The 12299-nt window shown below is 36.3% G+C and overlaps 1 protein-coding gene across 6 annotated transcripts in view; it reads left to right on the forward strand.

The window, feature by feature from the left end:
• The window catches only part of PREX2 (phosphatidylinositol-3,4,5-trisphosphate dependent Rac exchange factor 2), a 337813-nt gene that overhangs the window by 103443 nt on the left and 222071 nt on the right, over positions 1-12299 (forward strand). For all 6 annotated transcript variants that reach the window (XM_032316155.1, XM_032316156.1, XM_032316153.1 and 3 more), the window contains 2 exons: positions 1708-1811; positions 10798-10947. In XM_032316155.1, coding sequence (XP_032172046.1) covers positions 1708-1811; positions 10798-10947 — 254 coding nt within the window. The remainder of the gene's footprint in view (positions 1-1707; positions 1812-10797; positions 10948-12299) is intronic.

The raw sequence follows: 12299 nt of genomic DNA on the forward strand, positions 1-12299 counted from the left end.
TATTGATCAGACACTTAGTGGAATTTAATACTGATTGTTACCATCTACAGGTCAAGAGAAATTTAAAAGCGTATACAGAACTCACAAGATCACAAAGTAAATTAATGCTTTGGAAGACAGGACCCAGTGATAGATTCCACACCATGATTCTTTGCCTGTGAATAAAACTGTTACCATGATGCTTTGCCTGTGAATAAAACTGTTATCTTTGCCTGTGAATAAGACTTTTAAAAAAATGATTGAAGTATGATGTATCAACTTACAAGAAACTCTGTTTTGCAAGAGACCACAGTAATATGTCCTACCTGGGAGATTATGCAGTTACCTACATACTAAACTTCTTGGCATTCTTCTCTATCCTGGCTTTCTATGATGCCAACTTGCTTACTGTATGGCCTGAATCCCTAATTGGTAGCATTTATTTAGGGTTATTAGCAAAGGAGATTTAGAGGTGACTTTCATAATGAACATAGGAGTGCAAGATGGTGAAGGCCTGGGGCTGACAAACCCTAATCAGGTTAACTAATCTATTTAATTAGTTTCTTTTAGTAGGGATGAAGGACTCCTAATTTCTGATGAGGCTTTAGACAGATAAGCTAGGAATATATGTTCTCCTTCAAGGACGGAACTCAGAGTGGGACAGCACCTTGTGACCCCTCCCTGCACCTACTCTTCCTGCTTCAGGGCTGATATCTAACTGCAGGGGTGGGGAAGAGAGGGACACTGAAGTTGGTGAATATTTATGCCTTCACTTTTGCCAGATGTGTCTGTACAACAAATGTATCAAATGAATAATTATTTCAGTATATTAAATTATTCGGTAGACTTTTGTCAATGAGTCAAACGGAATAGTTCAAGTTAATTGAAATCTTTTGAGTGACTAGGTATTCTTGAATCCTTCTGAATTATTTCTTAGAATCTTTCCTCTTTAATTAAAAAAACCTGTTTTTAAAATAATCTCTTTTGAATGTTCAGTGATTCAACTACAAACACATTTAGCCACATAATTCATTATTATAAATGTTCATCTATAAACCTGGATATTTTAAGTTTGTGTTACAAACATTTTAAGATTAAAGACCAATATTAGACACACTATACCAAAGTTCTGGAATGTTTTAGACTATTTTAAAAATAAATAAGACCCTTATAATGTATTATACATGTATTAAGAGACTTATTCAACAAGTATAGAGGTCTCACATCATAGAAATAATATAGGAAAATTATTTTCAGCCGTGTAACACTGAACTTAAGAATTTCCAGCACAGTTTCTTTGCAGAGGGATCATAAGTACTAACTGAATTTTACCCAAATTTGAAAAAGTGGAAATTACCAGCTAGTTACTGAAAAATAAGAAATGAAAGTGAAAAAAATAAAAGGAAATTTAAAAATAACCAACTTTTAATGTGTAACAGACTTTGATTTGGTACATTTAATATTTTAAACTGAGCAAAAGCTCCTATTTACCCACCCGACTGTATGTTATTCTTAGTCTGAAGCTTCCATTTGTTTACAAAAGCTAGGACATAAGCCTAGCTTTGTGTGGACACAAGTAAAAAACACCAAGAGCCTCACAGTTGATATCATTGATGGCATTGGTGTCTTTCTCATTTTTTTTCTATGGCTAGTTTACATCATATTACTTCAACGCTGTTTTTTATTAAGTTTAGTAACAATGTTTTTGTGATTTCATTCCATTGTAAGACGGTTGAAGAATAGCAAGGCATCTACAGATGGACATCGGTACGTTTTTCGTGGCCGGATCAATACGGAGGTGATGGAAGTGGAGAATGTGGATGATGGCACAGGTAGGTAATTTGTTTTTTAGAAGGAAAGACCAACGGTAAACTCCTTCATAAGGCAGACTTTTCACCTGAATAATTCATCTGTGGTGCACTAGAGCTTAGAAGTATTTTGTTGTGTAGAACAGTTGGGGGAGAAAGGTAAGATAAAGGAGAAGAAGACTATTGGCAAAGTAGAAAATTATATTTGGCCGAAACACAGTAGCATTCAACACAGAGATACAAAGAAATAGCTGAGTAGGAGTGATGTACACACTCACAGTTTCTGGCATTGCCAGCATGAGGGCAGAAAATAAGGGATTCATTTATTTTCTTCAAGTTATACTATGTTTTATATGTATATATGTGATATTTTTCATATAATATGCTCACTGTAGAATATAGAAAACTCTAAATTTGTTTTAGCTATAAAGCCACTATGTGTATAAACATGTCGATTTGCTTGTAGAAGGGTATTTTGTGTATTTTAAGTGTACATTTTAAGTGCTTTATTACTTAAAGATAGTGCATTTTCACACTGCAGATTTGAAGGTACAGACTTTGAAAAGTAAACTTACCAAATCATGGTTAGTCACAAACATTAAATAAAATGAGGTTAAATAACTTATTTTCTATTTGCAAAAATAAATGGGTCATTTTGAGTAATATGATAATATACTAGTCTATAATATGAATGGTTAGTAAATTGGATCACATTTTCTCCCCAATGATTTTAATTAGAATTTCAAAGCAATTCTAGAAGAAAAGACAAGATGAAATAAAATATATTAGTTGTTGCTAAGTGACTTTAATTTCCATATGGAGAAATGCCTTAATAATACTCCATTTAAACATGGGATGAGGCACAGGTCAGCTCCCCACTACCACATACCTTTGTTGCCATCTCTCAGTCCCAGAGGGGAGAAAAATGTTTATCATCTGTAGGCGCACAAATTTTCAGATTATCACCTGTGTGCTCTCTATCCCATTGTTAGCACCCTTAAACATGGTCTAGAACATAAATAGTGAAACATGATTGCTGCAGGTAAGGGGAAAGGAGGTGCAATGAGCAGAACTTCGGTGTACTCTCTTGGGAAGCAAGTCATCTTGTGGTGAGGTTCTTCATGGGCTAAGGGAGGGATGGAGGTGTGGAAATATCTGACCACCTGCACAGCTGAAAATCTCTTTCTGTGCTACAGGCATCAATACAGTTGCAAATACTCACAGGCTAGCATGTGGGACCTAGTAGGCTACCTTTCCATGTTGGGATGCGCATGGTATTTTTTTAGAAGGTGACATTTTAATTCATTTTAATGCTCTGAGAAGACACTAGTGACATTTAGCAGTGTTGTCTGTCTACATGTGAACAGCTGTCTTGCTTCAGTAACCTGACTCCTCAAGAGAATATCCAAAAGCCCCTGTTGTTCTTGAGGTGGGGGGAAGTAAGGCAGAGGAAGGCATACTCAGACCTACACTCGGTTCTTTCTTGGCCCTGTCTCCCCCTGGTGGAACCACCTGTCCCCTGTTGCTTTAGCCTTCTCTTTGTTTTCTCCCCTTTTTATACCTTTCCGTGAACACACAGCTCCTGGGTCTTACTTCCTTCCCTACCCCCATATGGTGTGATCATGCCCATTTGTACCATTTGCACTGGTCATCTAAGTGAATTTTGGTAAATTTTGATGAATTTGACAATGATTCCTATGTTTTGGGAAACAGGGGCACTAAATTAATCTAAGAGACTAGGGCCTTTGGAGGCATTTGCATAGAATACCATTTTCAGCATATCTGTGTCTGATTTAGGGGAGTGAGAGCCTATGTGGGGTGATGGAGTCTTAACGCAAATGGACTTTGGATTCAATCCCATGAAAATGTTCTTTTAGTGCTGTTAGGATTGTGTACCTTCAGGACTTTGGTTCCTGGGGGATAGGGATGTTAGGGAAACAAGCCTTCAGACCCTGGTAGATAGGAATTAGTGGGAAAGACAGGACATTTTGGAATATTTAGTCATAAATTATCTGATGACACCTCTTGGCACAAACTTCCAAGGCTCATGTTTCGTTGAAATATGATGAAGAATTTAATTACACTTTGTAGCACACAGTTAAGGCCTTAATTTGCCCTTAAATGTATATACACAGCATGAATCTGACTACAGATAGTTGTTACAAGTTAGAGAAATTTTAGGCTGCAGCTAGATGCCTCCCATTTGCTTCCTGCAAAGAAAATTTTGTTTTCTTGTAAGTGTGACCACTAGGTCCTTAGGATAAGTATATATCCTCAGCCAGGACTTGAAATTCAAAAATAGAATTTCTGAAGATGAATAGGATCTTGAATATCAACTAATATACCTTGTTAACATTTCAGATGATGGAAATGAAGCCACATTGAAGTCATGTCCAAGTTTACCCAGCTCTTTATTATGAAGCTGGGACTGGAGTGAGGTTTCCTTGGTGACCATAGCATGCCTTGAGAAATATGGAGCAGAGGTTCCATATAGATTTTAAATCTATGGGGACCAACTAGAGAGCGGTGAAGAAATAAGGCATCAGTATATAGAGATGAACTTTTGTTGTTTGTTTCTTCTAAGAAATGATCTGTGTGCTATGCCAGCTTTTTCCTTTTTTGTTTTCTTGGTCACTTCCATCACAAAATCTCCATTTCTTTTGATGAGCTCAGGTTTTAAGTGTTCTTACTTTAAACTCTATGAATGGGAGCTCTGATGAGCTAACCAATGTCCATATGCCAAGTCCCTCCCACCCTTGGACCCTGGATAAGTTACATGAGGGATGGCAAACACTCTCAGGCTCATCTGCTCATTGCCAAAACCCAAAAAAAACAATGAGTATACCATGTTGTGCTGTAAATAATACAAATTGATTAATCAAGGTATATTTTTAAGCATGCTCAAAACTTTTGATGAAAAGTTTAAATGTTCCCCCATCTATTTGAATATATTATAAAAATACTAGGTATTTTTGCATACTCTAGGTATAAGGAAAATACTTTTCTAAGTAAAGGACTCTATTAGACACTGATTGCATTGATTTAGCTCAAAACTTGCAGAAGAAATAATTGCATTTGGAATGAGACTAAGCTTTTAGCCAGTGTATAACTATTTAAATCTTTTGAAATATAAACTTGATTATACTTTCACTTATAATGTTTTATGAATTGAATTACATCAGTTATATCTCAGAATACAACAGATTAATGCAATAATGATATGACATGTAGAAATGTGAAAATTTGTTTGTTTTCATATATCCATGTTATCCATTACTGCTTATGTTGAAGGAAGATGGTAGCCATTGAGTTTGTCTCCAAATTTCTGTTCCATCATTCTCTAGACCAAATTCTCATTTTGGTTAATTCTAATGTAATTATTCTTTGAAGATTCTTTCTGAGATATTAGTTTGAACATGATGCATAAAAAGTATCCAACTTAAGACCTAAGTAGGAAAGCTGTTGAACTTTCTGCAATTAACTTCCTTGGTAATTTTCGTAGTATATGCTTAGAAATTCATTCAGGAAAGTAACAACAGGTCATGTATATTCTCTTTAAGAACTAGTTTACTTGTGTAGTTGGATAGAGGGCAAAATGGTGACCTTTAGAAAATGTGATCTGTAGTAGCAAACCACAAATTTCAATACAATGGTCAAATTTGAATTGATTTGATGGAATTGAATTGAATAAGATGGAAATTTTTTATTCTTTAAGGTGTTCTTTAGTGTGAATTGATTTTTTTAAGGAAATATTTCAGATGTCATTTTCAATATAAATATTTTAGACCATTTAAAGATATAAACACATTGAGTTTTTTAAATTAAATTTTGCTTATTAGAGAAAATTTGGAAATAACAGAGAAATAAATTGAAAATATTAGATAATTTCATCACCTAAAAAGAAGTAAATGAGAATTTTAAAATATTTCCATTTTCTTTTCATGCATAGATTTTTAAAATGCTTAAAAACATGAACTCTGTAGTTTTGTATCCTCTTTTCAGTTAAGTAGAATCATTTTTTGAATTGTAGTCATCTTTATCTTCATGTCTTATCATCCTTATAACATATATTTATTGTTACTTAATCAACAAAATAGACAAACCATAATTACCTTAACAACCATACTACTGTAATATAAGCGCTATTGAATACTTTCCTAATAAAAAAGTAGCATAACATTACAGTGTTGAAAAGACTACCAAGATATATTAGTTCCTTCCTAATACACTTAAATTTTCAATGTTATTAATTTAAAGGAGTGTTCTTGGGAATTGTAAAAAAGGTCAGTGGAGTTACTTCTAGTTTTAAAAGGAAAAATCTGTTACAACCTTTAAAAAAATTTTTTTTTGCCATAAATAATGTCAAATGATTTTGGATGCCAGAAGATCTTCTTATGTTATTTGATAGAATTGAAGATTTATTCCAAAAGTAATTTTTTCAGCATTAATTATTCATAATGTGAGTAAATTGTGATTTTTAAAATTTCTCTTAGAAATTTATGCATTTACACCATTGATCATTAGGATAAGAGTTAAATACAATGTTTAGATATCAGTTTCTTGATGTTTTGAATAATATTTTTTGGCAGTTTCTTATGTTTCCTAGCTTGAGTAAACAGTACTTGGCTAGCTTCCATCTCATTAAAACTCACACTATTGAAAAGATACCAGTATTTCCACTGAGAGTTATAGTAGTATCAGTTTTAGAAAAACCTCATCTCATTATGTAAAACTATGCTGAATTAAGAGTGAGGAATTTGCAAACTGTATAGCTTCAAAGTAATTAGTGAGTTGTTCAGGGCTGCCCCTTGGATTTTTCTCTTTTTGGAAAAAACATCGGTGCCTGGAGACTGTTCGGTTTGGATATTCTACACTTAATGAATGACAATTTTAATTCCATTCCTTTTCAACACCTCCTGTAGAATTATATTTTAGATCCATTGAAGTTTGCAAATTCCTGCATTTTGCATTAATAAATTATTCTTTCATTAAAAAATATTTTTAAATTTCTACTAAGGAAAAGCATTGTTGGGCTTTTCCATGTTTTGTTTGTTTGTTTGTTTTAGGATTTCATTTATTAAAGAAAGAGAGAGGGAGAGAGAGAGCATGGAGGAGAGGGTCAGAGGGAGACACAGACTCCCTACTGAGCAGGGAGCCTGACGTGGGCTAATGGGGCTGGATCCCAGGACTCGGATCATGACCTGAGCTGAAGGCAGATGCTTAACCGATTGAGCCACCCACACACCCCTTCCATGCTCTGTATGTTACTGTTCTTAATAAATAAGTTGAATTCAAATTTATTTTTTAGAATGAAGTTATTAAATAATGTGCTGTGATTGAAATTATGAAGCAATTTTTATATCACTAATTCTTATTTTGAAATAAGTGGTAATTTGGTAATGGATATCATTGTGATATTTATACATTTTGAGGCCTGTTGTATGTATATATACATTCATGTTTACACATATGTTTAAAATTATTTATGATTTTTAAAATTAGTGAAAGTGGCTAGCACATAAACTTTAAAAAGGAACATTATCCTTTCAATTTATTTATTTATTTATTTATAAAGATTTTATCTATTTGAGAGAGCAAGCAAGAGAGAGAGAGAGAGAGGGAGAGGGAGAGGGAGAGAGAGAAAATGAGCAGGGTGAGTGGCAGAAGGAGAAGCAGACTCCCCGCTGGGCAGGGAGCCTGATGTGGGCTGGATACCAGAACCCCGGGATCATGACCTGAGCTGAAGGCAGACACCTAACCAACTGAGCCCCCCAGGCATCCCCTGTCTTTCCAATTGAAATTATTAGGTGATATAATCTATTCTTTCAAAATATTACATTGGTGCAGCAATTAACCTATTACTTGCCTTGGCAGATTGTTAACAGATAGTTAACAGTCTCGCTTTCTGTTCATGAAGCAATGGCCACATGCAATCTCATGCTGAGTTGTCTAATTCTTTTTTTTTTTTTTAAGATTTTATTTATTTATTTGACAGAGAGAGATCACAAGTAGGCAGAGAGGCAGGCAAAGAGAGAGAGAGGGAAGCGGGCTCCCTGCAGAGCAGAGAGCCTGATGCGGGGCTTGAACCCAGGAACCTGAGATCACGACCTGAGCTGAAGGCAGCGGTTTAACCCACTGCCACCCAGGCACCCTGACTTGTCTAGTTCTGAGTTTAATCATTTATTTTCCAAGGGAAGTCTGAATGCATGGGTTGTAATGGTTAGGCAAGGCTTCATGAAGGATCTGGGTACACTATAAAGGGAAGAAAGAGTTGCTTGAGGCAGTGAGCAGTTGCTGGGTAGCTTGATGGGCGTGTCAGCCTGCAGAACAGGTAAGTATTCACAGGACAAGGAAGAAAGCCACAAAGGGTGGCAGGGCCACAGAATAACGCAGTGAAAAATGGCATTGTTCGATAGGGTGGGGTTAGTTTAAGGAGAAGCACAAAGCAAGCTTCCATGTTTTCACTTGGTTCAGTGGTGAGCTACCAAAGGCTTTTGAAGTAAGGAATGGCCTGATGAAATATTGAAGGAAGAGTCAGCAGGGTGTGGAGAGAGCAAGGCCAGGATCAATTGTCCAGGGAGGAAGGGAAAGATGGAAGACCCAGCTTACAGGGATGACTGGCCCAGGACATTCGATATGCAGGGTCAAGAGCATCAGCCTGGCACATGAACTTGTGTTTCCTCAGTTATTCTATGGGAAGAATACATTATGTTCATTTTAAAGTAAGTCCAATATTTTATCACTGCAGGTTGTGTGTGGTTCTTGTGATTTTCTTTACCTGGAGTAAGATTAAAAGTGGAGTAGCACTAGGGCACCTGGGTGGCTCAGTGGGTTAAGCCACTACCTTCGGCTCAGGTCATGATCTCAGTCAGGGTCCTGGGATCGAGCCCCACATCGGGCTCTGTGCTCAGCAGGGAACCTGCTTCCCTTTCTCTCTCTGCCTGCCTCTCTGTCTACTTGTGATCTCTCTCTGTCAAATAAATAAATAAAATCTTAAAAAAAAAAAAAAGTGGAGTAGCACTAGTGGGACTGTGGGATCTTTTAAGAAGCAGTGCTGGCTTCACTCAACTAATCTCGGTCTGATTGTGGAAGGGGGGAATCCCGCGTCTGAAAAACTGATGCTTGTTTGTGATACTAGTCCTGTAAGGTGACACATTTGTGGAGGAGGGTGTGTAGACATGTATAATTTGATCTTTTTTCCCCACCAATTTATCATGATTTCTCACTTAGTGATTTTTTTGTAGGAGGTAACAAGGCATTAAAGCCATTGATACCTATCTGACATGTATTACTAGGTGCTGCTACTTTGTATAGGATACGAATATGAATTAAATATGTAAGGGTAAGAAGGAAAAGGTAAAAATTCCTTTTAAAAACAGACTGTTAACACTATACTTTCAGGGATCATTTCTATAATTTGTTAAAAACAGACTGTTATTTCCTGATGGGGGAAATTTTCTGATAGTTTGATTCCCTATTTTATCAGAAATTGTTATTATTAATGGGATTATGGTGTATGTGTATACATATGTGTGTGCATGTGTGTGTGTGTGTGTGTGTGTGTATAATAGACTAACACCTAATATCAGTCTATTTTGACTCAGATAATTTGGAATTTTTAAAGACCCTGAACTATACAGAATCATTTGAAAATGTGTTTTTAGAATATTTAATCTGATCAAAGATACTATATGGTGATTTGGGAGCTAAAAAGATAATGGGGACAAGATTTTGGGAGAATGAGTGCCAACCATGCCTGCCTCTACTTAGAACTCACCAAATAAAATGGGCCATTTGAGAAAACCTAAAGAAACAAAAAATAGCACAGTGCGACCACGTTATTTCTCTAAACCACCCTTACCATTTTGTGGCTCACCTCCTGTCTACCCACCATTACTGTTTAGTGACTCTCCAGGAGATGAATGAAAATTGTCATTTTAAATTGGTACAGGTGCTGACTCGGTCTTTGTCATATGTTTTTTCATTCTGGATCTTTGCTTTGCAGGCTGTCATGCCAGTAAAGGCTGGATACAAGTAACATCACTATTCTCTACCTGTTGTTATTAGACAGAAAACTGCCATAGAGGGGTTCCTGTTGACATTTTCAAATCTAGCATGACAGTATAGCCAAAATTATGGTGAGAACTAGAAAAATACAATGTGAATTCATACTCAAAAAAATTTTTTTTGTTTCTATTCGTGCCAGTTATATGGAATGATGTGGTTTTACAGAGTGTGTATTTTTCAACTATGAGCAATGATAATGGATTGGCATTTGTATCTTTCCCATTTATTGAAGATTAGGTCAATGTACTCTTGGTATGTTCCCTTCATTTGTTCTGATTCTTACTGCAGGGTTCATTAAACAGCTGAGAATTGTTCTGTGGCAGTATTGTTTGCTTTTGAAACCTAGAATAATATTTCAAAGGAATATTAAAAAGACAAAATGAACGTGACACTTTGGATATTTGATTATTGAGATGAAAATTCTTTTAAAAGTTCTTTTATTACTTTAGGGACTTTAACAACATTTTTGGACATAGAGGAAAGGAATGTTAATTAGTTCAGATGTTCGATTTCATGTAATATAATAATGTTATGAGTTAGAATGTTCCATTCCTGAGTACTGATTGCATTTAACATATAAACACATAATTTTTTTGGTTTTTATGTTCTTCATTTACACATATAAAGCAAAGATACTTTTTTTTTTTTTAAGATTTTATTTATTTATTTGACAGAGAGAAATCACAAGTAGATGGAGAGGCAGGCAGAGGGAGAGAGAGGGAAGCAGGCTCCCTGCTGAGCAGAGAGCCCGATGCGGGACTCGATCCCAGGACCCTGAGATCATGACCTGAGCCGAAGGCAGCGGCTTAACCCACTGAGCCACCCAGGCGCCCTAAAGCAAAGATACTTTTAAGAATTCAGTGATCCTGGAACTGTTATGAATTGAATGGTTATATTGATATAATATTATATTTGTTGTTCAACTTTACCCATTAATTTCCAGCTGACTTCCATAGCAGTGGACACATTGTTGTCAATGGATGGAAGATACATAACACAGCAAAAAATAAATGGTTTGTGTGTATGGCAAAAACACCTGAGGAGAAACATGAATGGTTTGAAGCTATTCTGAAAGAAAGAGAACGGCGAAAAGGTGGGTGTATGAATTGGGCACTATTATACTTTATGAAGATTCTAACTTAGCAAGAAAGAAGATAATGGGCAGAAGTTACGAGAAAGGAAAAAAGCATATGATGTTCACTTAGATTTCCCATGTAATGTAAGGCTCATGATAAAATACTTTTTTAAAAGATTTTTATTTATTTAACACAGCAAAAAAGAGAGAAAGCACAAGCAGCAGGAACAGCAGGCAGAGGGAAAAGGAGAAGCAGGCTTTCCACTGAGGAGGGAGCCTGATGCAGGACTCAATCCCAGGACCCTGGGATCATGACCTGAGCCAAAGGCAGATGCTTAACCGACTGAGCCACCCAAGCACCCTTAAAATACATTTTGAATACTTCTTCTTTTTTTTTTTTTAAGATTTTATTTATTTATTTGACAGACAGAGATCACAAGTAGGCAGAAAGGCAGGCAGAGAGAGAGGAGGAAGCAGGCTCCCTGCTGAGCAGAGAGCCTGATGCGGGGCTCGATCCCAGGACGCTGAGATCATGACCTGAGCCGAAGGCAGAGGCTTTAACCCACTGCGCCACCCAAGCGCCCCCATTTTGAATACTTCTAATATTATTACTAAAAGAAAATAAAAATGTTGAATAGTTAGTAAAATAATATATTGTGGCCAGCAGTGTCTTTTAAATAGTATCTTAGTCTGTCGAGGCCACTATAACAAATACCCCAGACCAGGTGACTTACAAACAACAGAAATTTGTAGCTCACTCTTCTGGAGGCCAGGAGTCCCAGATTCAGTGTCTTGTGACAGCAATTTCCCAGTTCATAGATGGCCATTTTCTCACTGTGTCCTCATATGGTAGAGGGGCAAGAGATCTCTCTGTGTCTTATTTATAGGGCCTTTAATCCCAATCCCATTCATGAGGACTCTAGCCTCATGACCTAATCACGTCCCACACGCCTTACCTCCTAATACCATCACGTTGAGTGTTAGGTTTCAACATATGAATCTGGGAGGCATGCAAACGTTCAGTCTACACAAATAATTTCATTTGCTTGAAAATTTGTTCAGTTTTCTTTGCACTTTATTCTTGCTATTTCAAAAACATCATTATGTAGTTTTCCTGTAAGAGACAGACTTCAGTAGTACAATGCAGTGCTGTAGGGCCTTCACCAGTTATATCTTTAACAGTACATTGAACATTTCTAGACCAAATACGTTAGTATCCTAATTCTAGAATAAAGCACTCTGGATATACATTAACATTTTAAATTGTTACAATGTCATTGAATATAATGCAGCCCAATAAGGAGTGTGTTCATATGAGGAGGACTGGCTCAAAATTGCTTCACATTTTTAGCAAGATTTGCAAAAGGTAC

The sequence above is a fragment of the Mustela erminea genome, chromosome 16 (genome assembly GCF_009829155.1).
Source record: "Mustela erminea isolate mMusErm1 chromosome 16, mMusErm1.Pri, whole genome shotgun sequence".
In the NCBI taxonomy this organism is placed as follows: Eukaryota; Metazoa; Chordata; class Mammalia; order Carnivora; family Mustelidae; genus Mustela; species Mustela erminea.